General features: G+C 35.2%; 1 protein-coding gene across 6 annotated transcripts in view; it reads right to left on the bottom strand.

Moving 5' to 3' along the window:
• SLC4A10 (solute carrier family 4 member 10) overlaps positions 1-24548 on the bottom strand; it is a 271426-nt gene extending 246878 nt beyond the window's left edge. For all 6 annotated transcript variants that reach the window (XM_024579743.3, XM_024579742.3, XM_071220660.1 and 3 more), the window contains exon 1: positions 24426-24548. In XM_024579743.3, coding sequence (XP_024435511.2) covers positions 24426-24473 — 48 coding nt within the window. In that variant the 5' untranslated portion in view covers positions 24474-24548. The remainder of the gene's footprint in view (positions 1-24425) is intronic.
• Positions 24549-24817: the final 269 nt, after the last annotated feature.

The raw sequence follows: 24817 nt of genomic DNA, 5'->3' as shown, positions 1-24817 counted from the left end.
TAAAAAACTACTATGGATCTGATGTTTTTATTGATCCGTTATACATATTCATAATGATCTAAGTAAATCAAATATAAGGAATATGGTATAAGTAATTCTACTCAAAGAATAGCTTAACTCTAAAAAAATTTATATCAATAGACTATGAAATACTTTTATTTTTATAAATTTTGTATGGTATAGCCTAAAAGGAAGAAATTAACATTTGTGAATCAATTTTTATGTGCCAGGCTTTAATGTTACATGTTTCTAACGTTCTCTCATTAATTCCTATAGAACCATGCAAAATAGCTATTATTAGATATCTATTTTTCAGATGGATAAACTGAGGTTCAGAGTAAGCCAGTTAACACTCAGAGAGCTTTATCTGTCCACTAAGTATCTATATAGGATAATTAATAACAAAAAAGAATATTCAGAGGGTAACATAATTTACTCTATAATGCAGCAAATTTTATTAGTGCTATTATTATTATTATTGCTTGCTACACTATTAGAAAACATTTTAATGATGATATGTTTACTTTTAAACTAAAGAAATCATCAAATACCTCTTGAATATGATATGACATGTTTTATCTTAGAATCCAGTGAATTATAAATCTTTGTAAATTTGACTACATCGTTTATATTCCTCATGTTCAGGATACCATTTTCAAGCCATTAACATTCTCCAAAATGTACTATTTGATTATTCTTATTTTATACATATTGTTAAAATGCAGTCTCAAAGGTTTTCAAAAATTCTGAGTAAATAATTTGAGTAGTGATCTCTTTTGTTTTAATACATTCTACACATCCTCACTTATTTAAAAACAAATAATTGTACAATTAATAAGCAAAGTTGTTTCTTTTATGTTTTCTCTTGTTTCTGAATATATCTAATTTAAATTACCAACCTTTACATGTAGTGGGCAAGTCATTCACTACTTAACACTCTGCCACTAAAATATAATTAGGTAGTAATAAGTTAAAGTTACTTTATAAAAGACTTTTCAAAATACAAAAAAAAAATCCTGAAAAATTAGATGTCCTACATCACTTAAAGTCCTAAGTATTTTCAAAGCAAAAGGTCACTATGTTAGAAAAATTATATTTGTATATGTTATTACTTTTGAGTTTTTTAAATCCATGACATACATATCTTTTCCCTTTAATTCAATAAGATCCTTCAAATAACAATGAAAAAATCATTAGGAGCCAATCGGTAAATTTTCAAGGGCCAAAGCTGTAACAACTTAAACAAACAACATAAATAACATATGTTTGTTATAATTTATGGTGTATACAAATTACTATATTATATCCAAAGTGTGAAGTAAATATGCATGAGTCCATATTGATATAAATGAACGACTGGACAAACAGGTACATGAGAGAGAAGGGATAAATCTGTCTTATAGAAGCACTTCAAATAACGTATGTAGATACTTCATCCCTTCCAAGAAGAGCTTCCTCTCTCCTTGAGTGTGGACTAAACTTAATGATTTGTTTTCAAAGAACAAAGAATGGAAAAGATAAAATAGTAACTTTACAGTGGAAAAACCTGGCAGACATTACTCGCATCAAGGGATCGAGGTTAACATTCCAGTGATAAGTCATGTTGCTACCATCACCACCTGATACGACGCAGTGAGAAAAGCACTTTACCTCTGCAGTGCTCTTCCCAAAACTATACAACCCCAGTCTAATGGTGAGAAAAGCACCCGAAAGCCAAAACTGAAGGACATCATTCTAGAAAACATCTAATACTTTTTGAAACTGTCCAGGTCATAAAAAACAAGGAAAGAAACTATCACAAATAATAGGAGACTAAGACATAAACATTAAATTCAATGTGGTATCTCGTATGAAGTCCCAGAACAGAAAAAGATTGTAAGTGGATAAATTAGTGAAACTTGAAAAGAGTTTATAATACAGTTGAAATTAATATACAAATTTATTAGTTTTGACAAATATATAGTGTATGACATTAATATTAAAGGAAGTTAGGTGAGGGATATACTAGGACTTTATCTTTGTACCTTCCCTATAAATCTCAATAGAAAGGTTAGTTTTTAAAAAGTCACTAGGTTTGAAGTAATAAAGTAAAATATATGTCTCAAAGCACTACAAAAAAGCCTGGTTAGGTTAAAGATAAAAAAAAATTAATAGAATATACATAAGAAAACATATTTGTAAAATACAAAAAGTAAAAATTGACAAATGAAAAGATTAATAAACTTGAATGCATCAACAATGAGACACTTGTATTAAAAAACACCACAAGTAAGCAAACCTGAAAAATAAAATTTATAATGTAATTATTAGACAAATATTACAATCTATAAGAATTCTATAAGAATCTATAAGAAAAAGATAAAGTCCTTGTAAAGTGGAAAAACAGTATGAATAGGCAATTCAAAGAATAAATTGACAATAAACAAAATATATTACAAGGAAATACGGTTTATTAAATACATTAATATTTAATCTATTAAATTGGCAAAACAAATTTTTCAAATATATTTGTAAAAGTGTATGGGTTAACAAAAAATATCATAAGCTGCATAAAAACTGGTCAGCCAATCTGGAGAGTAATTTTCTCAACATCTATTAAATTTTTAAATACAATTAAGTTTCTCAGTATCTACTACAGAGAACACATAAAATTTTTAATAAAGGGAAAACATTTTTAAATCAGTCTAAATGGCAAGAGAAAATAGTTATGTATATTATAAAATATGCAACAGATAAACAATGAAGTAGATCAATCACCCAAGACGTACAGATCTCTAAAACATATTCTTTAAATTTTGAAAAAAGCAGCTTATAAAGCGACAGCATGATGCCATTTTTGAAAAGACCCACAATGTCACGTATTATCTATGGAATTCCTACCTGCCAGTACCAGAAGCATACTCACCAAACTGGAAACAGAGTTAATTCTGTGGAGAATGGAGGGGGCCAGCCCTCAGGGTGCTGATCAATTGAAACCTAAGCCTCTCTATTTGTTACAAGTATGAGGGGAAACCCCAGAAAATAGAATTATCTTCTGGAGGGCAGGCCCCATGTAGTACAGGCTTCCTCTGCTGGGAGAGTGTTCTAGGAACCCATCTGTATCTGTGTACCAGCTGGCATTGTTGTGAGAAGCTGTGTTCAGCTTCAGTGAATTTTTTCCTAAAGACTATTCCAAGTGTTTGCCCATTTCATGATGGGTGATTTATGAGTGCACCTACCCATAATGCTGAGTGTTCAGCAGTTTTTGACCAAAAACAGCATGACCCCGTGCCCCATCCTCCCTATTCACCCAATCTCATCCTGAGCAATTTTTTATTGTTTTCCCAATGGAAAAAGTCCTCAAATGGAAACGTTTTGCCAATGTGGGAGAGGTGAAACAAAAAACATCAGAAGCACTAAAAAGCATAAAAATCAAAGAGTTCAAAAACTGCTTTGAGCAGTGGGGAAAAAAGTCTTAATAGATGCATACTTCAAATGGAGAGTACTTTGAAGCTGACTGAAGTTTAAACATGTAAGAATAAATACACTATTTTTATGAACAAATTCTGGGGTTTTCTTGGGGCCCCCCTCATAAATTACATTAATTTTTAAAGCTTTAGGAATATGTTTTAAAGAACATTTAAGTCCTACTTACCTATTATTAGAGTCCCAGCAATAACAATACCTCAATAAACATCAAAGTCATCCCTTCAAAATTCTAACCAAGGAAGCACCAAGGTTATATGGGAAACTAAAATCCACTGAGCCAAATCCTTAACACTCAGTGGCACATACTGTATGGCTTCAATAAGTATCTGAATGAATAAGTGAATGAGTGTGAAAGTAACTACACAAAATACCTGTCTAAGGAAGCACGGTTGCACCCTCACCTGAGGAAATTATAAGGGAAGTCTTCCATTTCAGAGTAATAGAAAAATGTTGACCAAATTAAGATTTAAGACATCTGAGTTCTAGTCCTGATTTTGCGACTTATTGCATGATGCTCAAATATCCAACTGAACCTGAATTTGTTTCTCATATTTTCTGGAAAATGATGCTGCCTACCATACTTATTTATAGAGAAATAGGGAGAGGAGGCAGAAATGTGATCATAAATACAATAACATTTTGAAAAATGCGTGGATGCTCTAGTAGTAAAGGAACTTTTGAAGAATTTTGAAAAACTAGTCACGCTATGTAATTGAATTAGTATCATTGTTCTTCCCCAAGTACTATTAGTGAAGAACTGACCACAACACTAGACCCACCAGTCTACCCAAACCTGTCTGGTCTATGTGGTATCAGGATGATGGAACCAAGTTTTTACAATGTATAAAATGCAGAAATAGAAATTACCTGTACTCAAATTTTTTATTTTCATTTTTAGCTCGATCAACCTAGGTTTCCCTTTTTTATCCAATAGGAACACATTAATAACTTATCATTCACATAAACTGTTGTGCTTGAATCTTTTTTACAGGAGTTCTTTTCTTAGACTAATTCATTTATTCTAAGTTGGCTTTGAAATTAATTTCAAATTTTGGTGGACCTCTACACTAAAGTTCAAAAATTTTTGAAGTTCAAAAATTCAAATTATTTTGGTCCTGACCAGTGTGGCTCAGTTGGGTGGGTGTCATTCTGCAAAGCAAAAGGTTGCTGGTTCAGTCCCTAGTCAGGGCACATGCCTGCACTGTGGATTCAGTCCTTGGTCGGGACTCCTACAAGAGGCAACAGGTCAATGTTTCTCTCTCATATGGAGCTTCTCTCCCACTCATTCTCCCTCCCTTCCCTTCTCTCTAAAAATAAATAAATAAAATCTTTTTAAAATATAAATTATTTTGTATTAAGTGTTCTAAAATACTGATCAAACACATTAAAAATTTACTTTATTATAGTCATGTACATTTAAAAAAACCTGTGCATTGATTTGGACATATCACCTTGATTATCAGTTAATATTTCAAGTTCTTCATGGTTTATCACCTCTAATTTGGACATGAAAGTAAATATGTTCTTTCACAATCACCCTGACAGTTGAAATACCCAAAATTAGTTTGTTCAGTTGTTGGAACAATTACAACCCTATTAAACATGAGAGGCGTGTAAATGTTGCTAACTACTTGGTTACAAGGAAATTTAAGAACAACCTAGTTTCAAAGTTAAATCCAGGTAATTTGATTTTTCCAAATGAGAAAACAACCACAATAAATTCTGTTAACAGTCTTCAATTAAGAAGATTATGTATAATCAATCCAGAAAAAGAGAAGGCTGGTTTTTAAAAGCCTGTTCTAAAATCTCTGAGCATAAAGATGTGCAGCAACAAAAGGATACTGCTTATTGCAGAATTGTGAATAAATGAGGAAAATGTTAGAAATTATGTTGTTATGAAATTCTTGTTATCTAAGATAATGAAAATTCCAGAAACAATACATACAAAAAGTAGGCTAAAGGAAGGATTTTAACAAATGAGAAAAGTTTTTATATCATAGGAGCTTGAATCTTGTCACTATATCAAAGATAAAAAATATCTGTGGTGTTGGTTCTACCTAATTCTGAAAGAAGTAATTAATTTACAAGTGAGAAATCATTTGCTAGTTAAAATTTTAGAGTAGAGTGAAGATCATGAAATATATATTTACTTATTTAAATATTTGAAAACATATCCTCAAATCTCTAGATTCCCACATAGAACATCCAAATCATCTGTATAAGGATGAACCTGAGCTCTAATGTGTACACTATCTGGAATTAGAGCATGAAAATTAATAATTTAACCTGACATTTTCTACTTCACAGTGTCAAATATTTCCTATATATTTGTAATGTACAATTCAAACTCAGAATTTTTTGCATTGTTTTATTTTTTGCATCCTAAGAGTCAATTTGGTTTAAAGGAATTGTTAAACAAATTTTAACTGCTCAAGTTGAAAACATCACAAAGAAAGGTAGCTAGTCTTTAATGGGATTAAACCAAGAGATCAAAACAGGGAATACTCTAAATTTTCATTATGAGCCCTAACCATACTTTATTTTTATATATCACTACTCTGATTCTAGACCTGGTTTCTATGGAGATGTAATCTAATCAATTTACCTGTTTATCTGCATTATAAATAGATAATAGAATTACATGAACTATTTTTAAAATTTATTTTTTTGATTATCCTAATAGTTGTCCCACTTTTTTGCCTTTTGACCCCTCCACCCACTACCCACATTCCCTGCAGTAATTCCTCCCTTATCTCATGTCCATAGGTCATGCATATAAGTTCTTTGCATGACTTAATATCACCACGTTCTTAGTATCACCCTATTTTGTACCTATGAATTTGTACTTCTTAATCGCTGCACCTTTTCCCCCATTCTCCCACTTCCCCCTCCCAGCTGATAAACCTCCAAATGACCTCCATATCTATGATTCTGTTTGTTCTGCTTGTTTGCTTAGTTTGTTTTCAGATTCAATTGTTGATACTTATGAATTTATTGTCATTTTAATATTCATAGTTTTCATCTTCTTTTTCTTATATAATTCCCTTTAACATTTCATATAATAATGGCTTGGTGATGATGAACTCCTTTAGCTTTACCTTGTCTGGGAAGCACTTTATCTGCCCTTCCATCCTAAATGATAGCTTTGCCGGAAAGAGTAATCTAAGTTATAGGTCCTTGCTTTTCATCACTTTGAACACTTCTTGCTAATCCCTTCTAGCCTGCAAAGTTTCTTTTGAGAAATCAGCTGACAGTCTTAAGGGAACTCCTTTGTAGGTAACTCTCTGCTTTTCTCTTGCGGCTTTTAAAATTCTCTTTATCTTTAACCTTTGGCATTTTGATTATGATGTGTCTTGGTGTGGTCCTCTTTGGGTCCAACTTGTTTGGTGCTTTCTGTGCTTCCTGTGCTTCCTGGATTTGTATGTCTATTTCCTTCACCAAATTAGGAAAGTTTTCTTTCATTATTTTTTTCAAATAAGTTTTCAATTTCTTGCTCTTCCTGTTCTCCTTCTGGCACCCCTGTGATTCGGATGTTGGTAGTATGAAGATGTTCCAAAGGCTACTTAGCCTCTCTCCATTTTTTTAAAAAATTCTTTTTTCTTCGTGCTGCTCTGGTTGAATGCTTTTTTCTTCCTTATGTTCCAAATCATTGATTTGATGCTCAGGGTCATCCCCTCCACTATTGGTTCCCTCCAGATTCTTCTTTATTCCACTTAATGTCACCTTTTCTACCTGGGTCTTTTTTATGCTGTTGAAGTACCCAATGAGTTTCTTGAGGTTCCTGATAAGCAGTGTTTTGAACTCTACATCTGATAGGTTGCTTATCTCCATTTTGTTCTTTTCTTTTTCTGGAGTTTTGTTCTGTTCTTTTATTTAGGCCATATTTCTTTGTGTCCTCAATTTGGCAGCCTCTTTGTGTTTGTTTCTGTTTATTAGGTAGAGTTGCTTTGACTCCCTGTCTTAGTAGTATGGACTATTGTAGAAAAGTGCATCTGTAAGTTGTATGTGGGGGAGCCTTAGGTAATTGCAAGGGGTAGGCAGCTGTTTTGCTGCTCCATTGCTCTGTGTGGGGGGAGGGCTCAGACAGGGGACAATGCCATTGCCTAGCTTCTGGAGTTTTTCCCAGGAGGAAGCTGTCTCCTGGCACTCACCCTGTTTGCCAGTCACTTCAATTTCTTCCCAGATGCCACTGATGCCCTTCCAGCTGTTGCCTGGTGCTGAATCCCAGAGGAGGTGTGTCTGGGTAAGTCCTAAGTCATTGTGGGCCCTTTAAGAGGTGACTCCTGAGAATCCCACAGTTTCTTCCACCACCCCAACCCCCACTGGTTTTTATAGCCAGAAGTTATGAGGATTTATCATCCTGGCTCTAGAACCCTGAGCTGGGTGGTCTGGTATGTGACTGGGATCCCTCGCTCCCAAGGTATCCCTCCCAATTTTTTTCACCACATGTGGATATGGGACCCCCCCATTCCACATCTCCATCCCTCCCCACCTCTCCACATGTCTCTGCATCTCTGCCCCTCCTACCCGTCTGGATGAATGTGGCTTCTTCAAATCCTTAGATGTCAGACTTCCATACAGCTTGATTTTCTGACAAATCTGGGTGATATTTACTTTGTAGTCTACTTGTAATTTTTGCTGTAATGTGAATGGAGGCAAAGCATGTTTACCTATGCCTCCATGTTGACTGAAAGTCCTACGTGGACTTTTATTTAAAATCCACTAACACTAGAAACTTTTGTAAAACTACAAGTTTTACATTCAGTGGAAATTTAAGCTTCTGTCAAACTTTTTTAAAAGTTTGATTTAAATCATAGAATAGTCATGTGCATTAATAGAGGTTGTCTGTATGGAATTACCACTTTTTCCTTAAGCTATTTCCTTTCCCTCATACATACATAAATGTTTACAAATATTAAAGAGAGTTTAGTATTAATTCAGGTGAACAAAAATGAACAAGATTTTAAAAGCTTCCACACGTTATCAGCATCTGATAAACATTCATTGCTCTTTATCTTGACTAGTTCTCAGATTTATGTAAAATTCCTTTACTTGGTTTTCCATTTAAATGTTCAGCCAACACTAAATTCTTTGGGAATATTACATTTTTTTTAAATCTTAGCTTCTTAAAAATATAACTAAGTCCAAACAATACAGTGTGTTTTCTTGTGCAGGTTTCATCCAAAATAATCAAAGGTGAACTCTTGTCTCTTTATTCACATAATATAAAACCACTGTCATGGCTTATCAGAAGGAAGATTTAATTAGAAAGTGAGACCAAAATAAAATTATCACTAACCCACTTGTGAAAGGCTGGGGAACAAACTCAGGGTGAGGCTAATGAAAATTATATGTGGTCTTCTCTATGCGTATCTATTTTTATGTTAATAAGCTAATATATATGAGCTTGGGCAAATATATTTATAATAAATTGTATAGTATAAAAATATTACAGATATATATTCAATTTTTAATAAAACTTCTATCAAAGTGCACAGTTTTATGGGAGCATATAAAACCAAAAGAGAGAAAGTTACTGAGAATTCCCCAAATCTTTCTTAAACGTGGATGTTGATAAAGTGATATGGTCACACATCACCTGACAGGTACTCTATTTTATCTCTTTTTTAAAGTAAATTTATTGATTAAATAGGATATCCATTTGTTCTGTGTTTTCTTAGATTCTGTATTTGTCTATCTGGCATCCATTTATCATTGGGCCAGTTACAGTACTATATTTTCTTATGGTCTGTATTATTGATGCTGTAGCATTCGAGGCCTTACAGACCCAGGGAGAGACTGAGCCTACCAAGGCTAGCTAAATCATAAAGATGATTAAAAACTTTCCCATAGCACATGCCTTTGATATGCAAACTAACCAATCCCTAATCTATATCCCCAACTTCCTTCTCTAACTCACACAATCAAGCCAATATTTCCACTGCCCTAAATCATCTCAGGGCCAGCTACCTAGCAACTAGAGAACACTTCTATAGCCCCAAACCAAAATTATTCAAACTGGACAATTCCAAACTATTTATCCTGCTTTGCTTTTCCTGTGGAAACCCCAGTAAAGGCTCTAGCCTAAACTCTTGCTCCTGTCTTCTGCTACCTGCCCCAAACCTGGCATTTCCCCTTGCCCCTGCATGGCATGTAGCAACTCCCTCTCTAGGGCCTATGAGTGTAATAAACATGGTTTTCCTGAACCTCTCCTATGATTCTGCTCGTGGCCACACCCAACTGACCATTTTATAAAAGAACACAAAACAAAACTCTACTTTCAGGAATAAAGAATCCCTTCAAATTCTCAATTGCTTCAATAAACAGACTGATAAATATATATGATATAGAGATCTTTATTACTTCTGTTTCCTTAGTGCTTACATACAGTGTTATAGTCCAAAGAAAACATAAATTGTCACTTCTGTTTCTACCATGTTCAATCTGGAATATAGTTTAAAGTCAGTAGAAATAAGAGTGTAACTTAATTTCCAAAATATCTACATGTCCTAGCACCATTTAATAATCTTTCTTTACCTCACTATTGTGCAGTGTCTATTATAATCATAGTATCCCAGACACACACATAATTTTACTTGATACATTTATCAATACCTGATTAATTGACATAACAATATCAGTATTTTTATTAATATTGACAAATATTTTGTATAGAAATATTCTCACATTATTATTTTTATTTTTTTCTGTTCATTTTTATTTACAGTGGGCCTCCAGAACATGGTTATTTTGCACAACTAAAAGCCTGTACCCTTTGACCAATGCTCCCAATGTTCTCCTCTCTCCAATCATTGACAACTGCTCTCCTACTCCTTGCTTCTATGTGTTTGGCTATTTTAGCGTCTACATGTGAGATTATGCAGCATTTGTCCCTCTGTGTTTAGCTTATTTCACAAAGGATAATACCCTCCTCAATTGCTTCTGATCATTCAATTATTAATCCTGCAAATCAAATAATCTCTAACTTTCTGATGCCTAATTACTTATCATGAAACATTAGATGAATTAAGATCCATTCACTTTTATCGTATTTTAGCCTATTGTCATGTCAAATTGTAGTTCAAAAAGTCCCAAAATATTTTAGGAAACAAATTTTATTTTGTTTAGTGTGTGTTTTCTTTGAAGAATGGTTGATAGGGATGACCAATATTTTTTTTAGCCTCTCCTCTGTCTCCTCTTATGGCCCCACATGGCTAGCTATCTCATAAAAAGAACACCGCACACGAAAACTATTAAATTAAAGAGATAGTCTGAATTATCTCTGAGTCGTATTTACTTGCACCGATCTTACTCTCCCTTTTTCACGGAGCATCCGCACAAAGGCATCATGATGGGATCAGTGCAAATGCGTCTCAGAATTGGGACAGAGTACAACGCCTCCCTGAGTGGGTGGAGTCCTTGCCAGATTTATTAAAAGACAGTAAGGCTATTTCTTTATGCCTCTGTTCTTACCTGTAATCAAGGTAGACAAATTAACTAACATTTCTAGATTTATTTAAACATACGAACCATTCATGCATTAGTATTTGTGTTCAATTGCATTTTGTCAAGTACTCTTGCTTCCTGTTCTCTAAATAGGCAGGTAGTTTCTAAAATAAATGTAAATATGTGTATATGAGTTACTGAAACATAATCATCAAATTATATTTTTATGGAACAATCTGAGTTTAAATAAACTTTGAAGCCTTTCCCTCTTCAAGATATTTTTCTGAACCAAAAAAAAATATCAGGAAAGTATATTTTTCCAAGAAAAACTTATTCCAATGTCAAAAGTTTCAATGTAACCATGAAAGTTAGGTGATAGAATTCGTTCTAAAATATTTGGTCTATTTGAAATCAAGACAGCTATTGAGCTAACTAGATATTCTGCACTGAGATATATCAATATCCAGGGAGACTCAAAGATAAATTAATTAAATAGAACAATAAAAAAAAGATACAAGCCCTTTTATTGTCATAGGCCAAACCATGCTACCATATCCAAAGATGGGAGAAATCGGTTTAGATAATATGAGAAAGACTAGGAATACTGAATTATATACCTAAGAGAGACGGTAAAGGTAAGTACTATACATGGAAGGAAGTGGAATAATGTTCTAAAATCAGTAAAAGGAACACATGAATTTATAATCTATTTCAAGCTGGTTTCCAGGCTTACTCAGGATGTTTGATTTTTTTTATCCTCACTGGAGGAATTGTTCATTGATTTGAGAGAGACAGGGAGAGGGAGAGAGAGAAATATCTATGTGAGAGAGACATATTGATCAGGTGTCTCCCATACATGCCCCAACCAGGGACAAAACCCACAGCTTAGGCAGGTGCCATGACCAGGGATCAACCTACAGCCTTTTGGTTACAGGAAAATGCTCCCATCAACTGAGCTACTGGTCAGAGCTGACTCAGTATGATTTAAATGAATACTAGAGGGGACCCAAAAAAAACCCCGGAATTTATTTATTAAAAATTGTGTATTTATTCTTACATGGTTAAACTTCAGTTACCTTCAAAGTACTCTCCATTTGATGCAATACACCTACGAGACATTTTTCCACTGCTCAGAATGGTTGTTGAACTCATCTAATTTGATGGCTTTTAGTGGTGTGCTGCTTTTTGGGTTTTTTTTTTTTTTCACAGTGCTTGGTACATCAATTTTATTCTCACTCATTATTCATTGTTGTATCCATCACAGCATGCAGCACCCACACTTCTTTTTTTTTTAATTTTTATTGTTATTCAATTACAGTTGTAGGTCTGCTGCTTTTTGTTTCACCTCTTCCACATCAACAAAATATTTCCCTTTGAAAACTTCTTTCAACCAGAAAACAACAAAAAAATGTCGCTATGAGCAAGATTGGGTGAATAGGGAGGGTGGGGGACAGGGGTCATGCCATTTTTTATAAAAAACTGCTGAACACTCAGTGTAATGGGGGCAGGTGTGCTAGTAAATCACCCATCATGAAATGGGCAAACACATTGAAAGAGTCTTCAAAAAAATTCACTGATGCTAAACGCAGCCTGTGACAGCAATGCCAGCTGGTACACTGACACAGATAGGTTCCTAGAACACTCACCTAACAGGGGAAGCCTGTACTACAAGGGGCCTGCACTCCAGAAGATAATTCCGGGGATTTTTTTGGTGGGGGGTCTCCCCTTGTACACTATGGTTAGAATTTCCCAAATTATAAGAAAGCTTCATGGATTTCTTAATGGACAAAGTTGATATTAAGTTTACCATTTCTTCATTTTGTCCTTACAAAGATTTGGTAAAATATTATATTACCTTATGTTGCAGAAATAGTCTATACTGGAGATTCCAACTCTTTCGGTTAGACTGGCATTAGTATCTAAACAGCTTCTAATACCAGTCTAAGAGGCTTAATGTTCAGGATTTGTTATTGTTCATCATTGTGATAACCATTTATAATGGATATTTAAATTAAAGATATAAAAAGAAAGTACTACCTTACAATGTGAAGACAAATGTACAATTACAAATACTAAATTATTTTATTTAAAATAGATTAATCCTAATGTCGGTTCTAAAGAACTAATTATTTTATCATATCACATAAAGATAAAAAGAATTATTAAATCAGAGAACTATGAGCAGGGTCCAAATCATCATGTTTTATTTAAGTAACAACATATAGGAAGATCTAGAAATTTTACTTCTGTCAAGTTTGACATCTACCAGGATCTTCAGGTACTTCAACATGGTTTTGGTAAAATGAAAGGTCACAGATGTTGCAAATAAGAATGATACAGAGAAATGAAGAGGAAAGTGCTATACATAAGAATCACCTTAATACAAAAATAAAATCTGAGTGACTATATCCAGTGTCTCATAGACTAATAAACTGTAAACCCAAAGAAAAAGACAAGACCCTGAAACACCTCTAAACTGGATCTCTCCCACCTTCATTCTTAAAAAATATTTTTTTAAAGAATGTCTATGGTTTTTGGGGAAGCAGAGAAACCATTTCATTCATTCGAAGAAGAATGAATCTTTCATGGCTAAAATAGTATCTACTGCAGATCTGTATTGACAGGGCTAGAGATTCATACTTTCACTGTGTAAGGAAGCCATGTATAAAAGAGATAAGTTAGTAAGTTCCTTAAGAGGTAAGCAGCATTTCAGCAATACCTTGAGTAAGGTGAATAAAACTTAGACATTTTTCAAAAAGTTCAACATTTCTTCTGAACTGCATTTAAAACAATAAACCGCTTCATAGAATAACACTAATAGCAGGCAAAGTTGGAAATGCAATACGAAAGGAAGTGTTAGGAAAATGTTTACCAGGCCAATTGTCAAAGTTTTAAAATACCAGTGAAGCTTTTACTGGAAATGAAAACTGGTTATACAAACTTTCTGGAAGGAATTTTGGCAATATTTATAAATAGCCTCAAAAATTAACCTAGTAGCTCCTTGAAGAAATGATTGATTCCATGGCTGAGAGAGGGGAAATGCAGGATGATCCTGGAAAATCTCATGGTGCCAGATATTAAGAAAATTCTCAAAAAATGGGAGCACATTGAAAGGATACGAGCCAGTTGAAAGAGCTCCGAATGTTCAAAGATGAAATGATGTGAGCAACAAAATAAATACTGAGAGTACTGGAGTATGGTCCATATAATAAAATAAATCTCTTTCAGTCCATACCAAAATAAGCAATTGAATAAGTAAGTAAACAAATGGAGAAGTAACAGCTCTCCCCTACAAAAAAGAAAATTCTAATTTCTAAATGCAGAAAAAGTGAGAGAAATAGAAAATCACCATTAGGCAAACACCACAGCACCACGGTAATAAATAGGTAATACACAGGAAACATTCATTGCTAAAAGCTAGAATTAGTTTCAGGAGAAATGTGATATTTGTATAGTTTCAAAGTATCTCTCCCAAAATATGCATATTCATTATTACAAAAGGGAAATGTTTAACTCTACAGTGGAAAACCAGGCAGACACCTCCATAATCAAGGTTAACATCAACATCCCCAGAAATAAGACATTATCTGTTCAGCGATATGATGCACTAAGAAGGAAACATCACTCCAGTGGTAATCTTGACAAAGAAAAAAGCATAACCTCAATCTAATTTGCCTGAGAATCTCAGGCAAAAAAAATTTGAGAGATAACCTATAAGAAGACTAACCTGTACATTTCGAGAGTGTCAAGGTCATGAAAGATAAAGAAAGACTGAGTGACTCTCAAACTGAGGATGATTAAAAAGACATGACATCCAAAAACAAAATGGTATTCTGGAACAGAAAAAGGACATTAGTGGAAAAACTAGTGATATCCCAATAAATAGTGTGGCTTAATTAACAGAATGATATCAATGTTAATTTCCTAGTTTTGATAATGAACTATGGTTATGTAAGATGTTAATATTATGGTGCACTAAATAAGAATCGCCTAGAGAATTCTTTAAATTGCTTGTATATTGGCACCACCCCCTTGATATTCTAAGCCAATAAGCTTGAGTAAGGTCCAGAACTTGCATTTTTAATAAGCCCTCCTGGCCATTTGGATGCAGGTGTTCCTTGAGTTTAAGGTTTTCGATAATCCTTTCTTTAGAAGAAAAAAATACTAAATTTTTATATCTACTAGAAGTGTTCTTTAAAAATATATAATACCAGAGTTTTTTGACAGGAATTTACATCATAAAATTATTTGTTAATAAAACACAAATTGCATGGCATGTACTCAAATAACAAGTTACATTATATTTTAGGTTTACTACTTGCTATATACATGTTTATTCCATTGTTTTAACTACATTCTTATTTCTGAGTGAATCAGAATTGTTTTGGTAGCTTATTCCCAGTGCAGTTTAAATATCAACAGAAAATCACCACTGCATTTAAAAAAGAGGCAGTATGAGTCTAACAATAATGAAATGTGCTTCATAAGCAGAACTATGTTTTGATTCAATTCAGTAGTTAGTATGTACTTAACTACTTTTTCTGGCTCTTGCTTTCTGGAATTTGCCTAGGTTATCATCTTTGATATCAAAGCCTCGTTAGTCAAAAAGAAAAAAACAGTCATTAAGAAACAATAGCCCTCTCTAAATAATTTTGGTTTCTCAGAATAAGCAAGAAGAAGCAGGGGCACAGATCAACGTTAGAGGCACTCCAGCAACCTAACACCTTCAATAAACAATGGAAAACTCTTCTTTAAAAACTTGCTTATTAGATCCTCAGAGCATGATTTTCATCATGAATAAGCAAGTCTTAATAATACTGATATAAATACTACTACTAAATGAACACTATACAGGGCCCTTGTCTATAATGCATTCTTACTCTATCCTACCGAGTCCGCAGATTAATCTCTGTTTTTACCCTTGGAGGAGACTCTTGAGTCCTGAACTATTTGGAATTGGGCCCAAGCTTAATATAGGAACTTATACACAAATGGCACTTCAGGAATTTTCATGTCATCCTTGATATAGTGCATAGAAGTCCTCACTAAAACAAATAAAACTACAAAATATTGTCATGAGAAGTGAAACATGTAAAAACACGGAGGGTTCATGTACACGTCTTGGAATACTTAGTATTGTCAAATGGCAATTCTCCCCAAATTGATCTATAAATCCAAAGCAATCTCTATCACAATCCTTACAGACTTTTTGGAAGAAATCAACTAGTGGATCCTAAAATTTGTATGGAATTACAAAGAATATGGAGTAGCCAAAACAATTTTGAAAAAGAATAACAATGTTGAAGGACTTACACTACTGATTTCAAATTTTACTATATAAAGCCTCAATAATCAAGATAGTGTGGTATTAGGGCAAGGATACACATACAGATCAACTTCACAGCCCAGATGAAATAATTGATAGTTATGGTCAATTTAATTTCGACAAAGCTGCAAGGAAAATATAATAGAGAAAGTTGGCTTTTTTTAACAAATGGTGCCAGGGCAATTGGACACCTACATGCACAAAGAAGCAAACAAAAAACCCTTAGACTCTTACCTCACACAGTGTACAAAAATTAACTCAAAATGTTTATCATTGATCTACACATAAGAGCTCACCACAAAACTTTTGGAAAAAAATTTCAATTTTTGTGACCGTGATATAAGCAGAGTTCTCAGATTCAACACCAAAAGCATATTCAACAATAAAAAAATTATAAGTTACACTTCATAAAAATTAAAAACTTTGTGGTCAAGTTAAAGGCCATAAAGTGAGAAGACACTTGTAAAATCATATTTCTAACAAGAAACTTGAATCCAAAATATATTTTTCATAACTCCTACAACTTGAAAAATAGATGAAAGATATTAACAGACACTTCACTGAAGAAGATACACAAGGGGCTAACAAGCACAAGAAAAGACATTCAACATCAGTGCTGCGGATTGAATGACTGTTCCGGGGAAAGCCTTGTGCTAAAACCCAGTCCTCGGTGTGGGGTATCAGAAGATGGGGCATTAGGAGGTGGTTAGGTCTTTTACAAAGGACTGGAATCCTTGTAAGAGGGGCCCCAGAGAGCTCCCTTCTCCCTCTGCTCTGTAAGAACACAGCTGAAAAGTGGCCATCTATGAACCAGGAACAGGCTCACACTAGATACCCAATCTGCTACTCCTTGATCTTGGACTTTCTAGTTTCCAGAACTGTGAAAAATCAATTTCTGTTGTTAATAAACCACACAGTCTGTGGTTTTTTGTTACAACAATCCAAATGGACTAAGATAATTACGTACTATGAAAATGCAAATCAAAATCACAAAAGCACACTCATTAGAACGGCTATTCAAAGAGACGGACAATACCGAGTGTTGGCAAAAATGTGAAGAAACCAAAACCCTCATATTACTGGTACAACTGATCCATGTAAAATGGCAAATGCAAATGACACAAGCTCATTGAAAGAATCTGGCAAGTTCTTTAAACACTAAATATAAATTTACTATGTGGTCCAGCAATTCCACTTGTAAAACTCTACCCAAGAGTAATGTAAATAAATGTGCACATGGAGACACATATATGAGAATCTATAGCAGCATTATTTGTTACAGCTAAAAGCTAGAAACTATATAAATGACTATAGGCTATCAAAAAAACAAAATGTCAGACATGCACGCAATGTAATACCTTCCAGCAATAAAAAAGAACAAACTTCTAATACACATCACAATACAGATGGACCTCAAAATATTTCACTTAAATGAATAGCCAGGTTCAAAACACTGCCTATTGTGTAATTTCATTTACATGAAATGTTCAGAAAAGGCAAATTTATACAGACACAAAGCACATCAATAGAAAGTAGATCAATCATTGCTTCGGGCTGGAGAAAACTTTGGGGGACAATGGAATGTTCTAAAACTGATTGTAGTTTTACTGATGGTCACACAGCTCTGTAAATTTACTGAAAATCATTGAATTGTACACTTACAATGGGAGAATTTTATGATATGTAAATCATTTATGTATATACATATTATGACATATAAAAAATCTTAAGCATCATAAGATCTTGGCAGAAACATGCTATAAAATCAGTGTAAAATTTCTTTGGAGTTTGACTTACCAAAGAGTAGCATAACACTTTATGAGGCTAGACCAACAACAACCTTAAGACAATGTTGGTAACACAAAGTGAGGTTTAATTTTTTTTTCCTTAGAAATTTTGTTGCTCTAATGTTCCGTATGTTAAAGTTTAAAGTGTATCAACAGAAAATTCAGAAAAGTGATTTGGAGAAGAAATAACAATTTGACCCAAGTTAAATAGTTCTCTTCCTTTGTTGTACATACTATATTCTATATACTCTCTTAACTCAGCTTTGAAGATATATTCCAAAAGACTTCTAGGTCTGCGAATAGTTTGCTAAAACCCTGACCAACCTCAACATTATCTTCTCAAAGAAAACACATTTTGGAACTGGAGAGCGTTATGCTAAGTGAAATAAGCCAGACAGTGAAAGACAAATACCATATGATCTCACCTTTAAGTGGAACCTAATCATTACAAAACAAATAAGCAAGCAAAATATAACCAGAGACATTGAAATTAAGAACAACTGGACAGTAACCAGAGGGGAGCGGGGAGGCGATAATGGGGGGAAAGAGGAGAAGGGTTTTCAAGAACAACTATAAGGGACACAAGGACAAAACCAAGGGGGGGTAGAAGCAGGGGAGGGAGGTGGGGATGGCTGGTGTTGGGGGAAGTGATGGGGGGTAAATGCAGACAATTTTACTTGAACAACAATAAAATAATTTTGAAAAAAAGAAAATACATTTAGGGGTAGAGACTATCTGGGGGAGGTGGAAGGAGGGAGGGAGGGAGAAAAGATTTTTAATTTTCATGATTATTTTCTTTCTCTTTATTTATTTATATTACTATAACTGATATAAAGGCTGTTTTTAGATCTTCAACTTCTTCCTGTTAATGATAATGGGTAAACAATAACTTACTTTTTTGCATTTTTAGATTAAATTCATCATTTTGCAGTGTATAATTCAGTGGTTTTTAGTATATTCACAATGTTGTACAACCATCACCACTTTCTAATTCCAGAATAGTTTCATCACACCAAGAAGAAACCCCATAGCTATTAGCAGTCTTCCTATGACTCAAGCCCTGACAACCATTAATCTACTCTAGTTTCTAAGGAGTCACCTATTCTGGACATTTCATATAAATGGAATCATGCAATATGTAGCCTCCAATGCCTCATATTTTATAGTACCTTATCATAGTACTTTGATTTTTGAGGAGGTAGAAGTGAAAGCCCATTTAATAATAAGATTGCTTTTTATTTTATAATCGCCTTTCATTAAAAAGAACAGAGTCAATTAGATACAGTATTTTCAAATCTTAGCTCAATACTTATTAGCTATGTGAATCTGAACAACTTATCCAACCCCGAGTCTAGATTTTTATCTGTAAGACTGCATAACATAGGCAACCTTTAAGGATCATCCTGAAGACTATAGATGTTTGTGTTTAGCATGAACCCAAGACAATATCCACTATTAATTCACAAAGATTATCTAATTACCATCATCATTTTAATTTGACACTCAGCTGTTCATGCTAGAATAGGAATTATACAACAGTAGAAAGAATGATGAAATAGGTACCAAGAGATCTGGGCTCTATTCTAAGCTCTGCCATTAACTGGTGGCATGCCATTAAATAGCTGTCCTTATCTCTGGTATTCCGTTTCATCACTTGTAAATTAAGGAGTTAGTCTAAAACCTAGTCTCCTGTTGATCTCTGCAGTTCTTCTCTGACCAAAGCAAACACGATTCCACAAAATAGGTGCACTGTATACTAATTATTCCCTCTTTCTAAACAAGAGCAACATACTCTAAGAAGTATCTGAAATAAGGCTTTTAAGTGGGAGAATATATTAAATTTACAGTTATTTTACCTAAAAGTAAAAACCACTTAAGTAATATTTACTGTATACATTGAAAGTGTATCCCCACAGAAAGCCAAAGAACCAAGTTTCATGTATCCTATGTGGCAAGAGAAGGGAAGAGTGAAAAATTTCCACACAGAAGGGTTGAGAGTGGTGCCCACGTTTCTTCACTCTCGTGAAGCATCACACAATGCTCTGCAGTCTATGCCACTTTCACTTCTGAAGTAACCGTCATTTCAAGGTTCAAAAGAAATGATGCATTAGAAGGATGATTCATTTGCTGCCGTGCTCTCTGACACTATTTGAGTTCCAGACCTTGGCCTGGATATTTTCTAACCGTCTCTCATAAACTATCCCACTTCCTTATCTGACCTCAATATTTTTATCATAAATTTAACACTGAAGGCTTTAGGTGCTATCACTCATTACCAACCCTAGCCTCCTATATGCATCTTCCATTTTTGCAGTCTCTTGCCACTGCAGAGTAACAATTCAAGTCATACAAGTCGAAATGAAAACTGAGTGCTTACAATGCTTTTTGATTCCTATGTATTACCATGTGTAGTGAGTGTTTTCTTTAAATTCATAGTATAACTAAATTATAATTCAAGTAAAATAGAAATATCAATACTTAGCCAACCTATGTGCTCTTTTTTTACTTTGTCATTTTAGTCCCATTCTCCTTTCCCTGATTTACAAATATAGAAGATTTTTCACAACTGTTTTTTCACAAATAAACCAATTCAATAAATCAGACCATTTGGAAACCTGTAATTAGCCATTTAAAAGGTGCTAAATTCCACCATCTACCTTACACTATCAAACTACCTTTTAAAAGTTATCTTTTCCTTAGTTCCATACCTCAAGGCAGTTTTATAGGTAAGTTCAATTGAAAATAAGTTAAAAAAAATAAGTTCCCTTTAGAACATCAAAAGTTTAGACAGGATCCAGCATAGACCAACTACATATCACCTAAGACTTAATGGCAGAAGATAGAAATATTTGTTATAAAAACACTTTCCTAGCAGCCTCTTCCATGGCCTGGTAATTTAAAGATTGTCAGGTTACTCTTAGAAGCAAATTCAATGCTGAATGTCAATAGAAAATTTGAAGTATATGCAACATTCTAAATTCCTGGCTTCACACTTTTAATGATTAAAATCATTACTAAAGCGATATCACTACCATGATTGCTACATATACCCATCTCAAAGAGCTTGTCACAGTGATTAAATATTTGAGGAGAAAACAGCAGTCTCTCAAAAAGTTAAATTGAGCCCTATCTCTAGACGAGCTAGATTGTGAGGCTCACAAGGACAGGGTTTTGTCGGTGCTGTTCTTCGCTGCATCCCCAGCACCAAGGACAGGTTTGACCAAGAGTACGCATTAACAAGTGAATAACTCTTCTGAACACGGCTTGTCATAACAGCTTCAAAGGTAATACTCAGGTGCTATCACACACAGCCAGGCTGTACTCTGCGCCTACATGAGTTGAATGTCTGAACCCTTAGAGGGACTAGGGCCTACAAAGCATGGACAAGGGTCCAACAAAAGAAGATCATCAGTCCTAAGAACTGAGAGAAAAGGGAAGCACATCAGGGCCTCCTCCACACATACCCTTAAGATGCACTTTATATACTAAATGAAGGTAAACCTTGGAGGCTTAAAAAGAATCTTTTCCTCCCTTTCCTTGAACCAAAAAGTTAATATATTCACTCATTTGGTATATTTGTCTATTCTTGTGATTTTTTTTTCTGACTTCTTCATCATCCTATGTCGGACTGCTTCTGTCCATACCTAATCCTGGTTTTGAATGCCTTTCTGATTAGTTTTCCAATCATACTGCGAAGATTCCATAACTATAACTAAAAATTCCACGTTCCACCTCCACTGTACAGTGCTTTCCAGTTTTGCATTGCCCCACTTTTCTTTCCTGGTAGGTAGTACTGACAAGCCACCCTTCATAAGACCTGAAATCCCAACTTCATCTCAATGTCTACATTTCCATCAATAGTAATAGCAGCTAACTTTTACTGAGCCCTTTTAAGTAAAAGTCAGGTATTTGACACAAGTTATTTCATTTACTCATCACAAAACCCAAGAGATGCACATCACTCTCTTTCCATTTCTCAGTTAAAGAAACTAAGGCTTACCACTTTCCCACGATCATACAGCTTGTAAATAGCAGTGCTGGGACCTATGGGCTGTGTTTCTAAATGCTCTGCCATATTGCCTCTCACATAACTATTTGCAAAGTCATCTAATTTTCTAAAACAAAACCCAAGACTATTTCTTTCTTTCTCTTCCAAGAATAAAACTTCAACCCAGAATCTAATTATAATAAGCCTGGTTAATAATGTAATGTAAAAATAAATGGGGGGTTTTTCTGAACTAGGTTTAGAGGACCTACATTCTAGTCCTAGCTTCCTTACTATATGATCTTAGACATGACATTCAAACTCCCTGTGTCTCAATTTCTCTTTAAATTTAAGATAATAAAACCTACTTTAACATGATGGTTTTCAGAACTAAAAAAAAAATCAAAAAAAGCATTTGGAGAAGTTGAAAATGCTATATAAATATAAAAGTGGGCCAATAATTCAGCTCCCTGTCTACCCTTTCTGGCTTATTTTTCTTGTAATGAACTGCTAACATGATCCTCTCTTGCCATGAAACTATGTAATTATTCTGCACTGGCCATTATCCACATAAAATGCAAACTTTTCACTCTTCAAAAATTTCCGTCTACTTGTAGACCTTCTTTCCTAGACAAACTTGTATTTTCTCTGCTCTTTTAAGCCACAAACTGATTGCCCACCTAGCCCACAATATCAATCTCTTCTAAATTCCTCCAGTTAATCCTCACTTGCTCCCAAACCCTTCAATTGTTCCCCCAAAGTGACAGCTCATATGCCACATCAAAGTGACTTCAAACTGCTTTTTCTAGGACAACTTCCAACCCCCTTCCCCCAAAACAGGGTTTTCCCCTATGTCTTAATCTTCCATAAATCTGCATCCTCAAATTCCTGTGTATAGCTCCTCTCAATCATCCAGGGAACAATAGTTCTCTGACATTCTTGACACCCTTTATTCTCAGTACCCACTGAATCCTAATTTATGTAGCTATTCAAGTTTGGGAAGACCTTTTACTCTCATTTTGTAAAATAACTCTACTCTGATCTGCAAAGAACTGTCTCCACTTTTAAGCAGGCAGGCTAATTAGCATGCTTTCTTTTTTTTTCCCCCTTCTCTGACACTGCCTCTACCCCTGATTTAGGCTCTAGTCTCAGCGGTGATTCTTGCATTCTTCCCTCTCCCTGCTCCCTCCCTGCCCAAATCTGGCGTCCTGAGGAGAACTGAGCATGCACAGTGGCCAAAGGCGATTCCAGGATGCAAACTGAAATCTTTTGCAGATTTTGAGCCGGCAGACGAGGTAAGGCCCTAAAAATACAGTGGCCCAGTATTTGCCCACTCCCCATGAGGTATTATTTGACTTAAAGGTATGCTCAAAACCCAGGAATAGATGCAGAAAAATGGACAGCTTGCTGCCAGTCCCTCATCTGCTAGGTGGGTCACCAACCTAAGTAGCAGAGAGCTGAGAACAGCCCCTCCACCTGGTTTGGTGCAGGGAGATTTCTGAGCTGTGAGCACTGATAGATGGCTGGAAGCTTTCGTTTGGCATCTCTGGTGCAATGAGAAAATATTGTTGGGGTTTTTTTCTTTTTCTTTTTCCTTGAACACAATAACATCAGCTGCTCCAGGGTGAGAAAGAAGATGTTGCCTGTGGATCTACAAAGTCTGTGAGGCAGCCAGAAAGCTTTGTGGAGAAGACAGACAAATCAACTACTTATCCAAGAATTAGATCTAAGGATCCAGGAGGCTTAAAGACCCAGAGATAAACAGGTTTTTTCCAAATGACAATTCAGGGACCTTTCAGATATTCAAATATGAATCGTGTGACTATTTCCCCAAAATGCATATCTTCTTTGTATGTGAACCATGACACATTTCCCTTTGAGATAGACTGACAGAATACACACACACACAAAACATCATCCTTCTGCTCTCCTTTTCCCTGGTTTCTGCAGAGACTAAATCTCTGGAGCTGCAACAGCAGCAGATTCCTTTACCTCACTGTCAGGGGGATGAGGCACAAGAACGAAATTTATCACGAATAAATATGATAAAAAAGGGGCTTCTTTAAAGGGGCTTAAAACACCACTGCACAGCCTGAGAAACAGAGATAGACTGTAACAGGCAGGGAAAGACACACAGCTGCTCCTGCTGCTAAAACCTAGCCATCTCTTCAAACAGCAGCAAACATGAGACATTTCATCACCATAGTGCATCCATATTGAGGGGGGGGTGGAAACCGTGTGCTTTGCGTTATGCATTTCAGTCACCCGAGATGGGAGGAGACCCCTGACCATATGCCGTGGGAGCTATCCACCACCCCAAAAGTACACTGCTGCACCTAGCTAGCAGATCGCTTGCCTGACAGCTTTTGCAGCAAACACGGTTAAATCTACATGACAGCAGGTTGTCTCTTACCGTAGGCAGCAGCGGCTCCATTTGGGCCCCCTGGTCTTTAATCTCCATGTTTTGTAATGCCTCTGGAATAAGCACCTTTCTCTGCAGTGTCTTCAATGTCTTACACTCAGCCCGGCACTCGCTCTGCTTAGTATTCGGATCAGGTAGCTCTGAAGCAGGAGGCAATTGCACACTCCAACTCACCAGAGTCACATGGCTCCTACTCACTCGGGCTGCTAGCCAGGTTTTGCACCGAATGCCTTGGATCCCTGGGCCAGTAAGAGAGATTTCCCAACCCCTGTATCACTACCCTAGTATACCTGGCTACTGGTATAACACAAGCCTGCAGGGCTGCAAGTCTAACAAATCTCACCTAACATGCTGAGTTTTTATATAGACTTACCCAAGGTCGA

This window comes from Desmodus rotundus, chromosome 2 (genome assembly GCF_022682495.2).
Source record: "Desmodus rotundus isolate HL8 chromosome 2, HLdesRot8A.1, whole genome shotgun sequence".
Taxonomy (NCBI): Eukaryota; Metazoa; Chordata; class Mammalia; order Chiroptera; family Phyllostomidae; genus Desmodus; species Desmodus rotundus.
The sequence above is the reverse complement of the archived record's forward strand: the minus strand, read 5'-3'. Positions and strand labels throughout refer to the sequence as shown.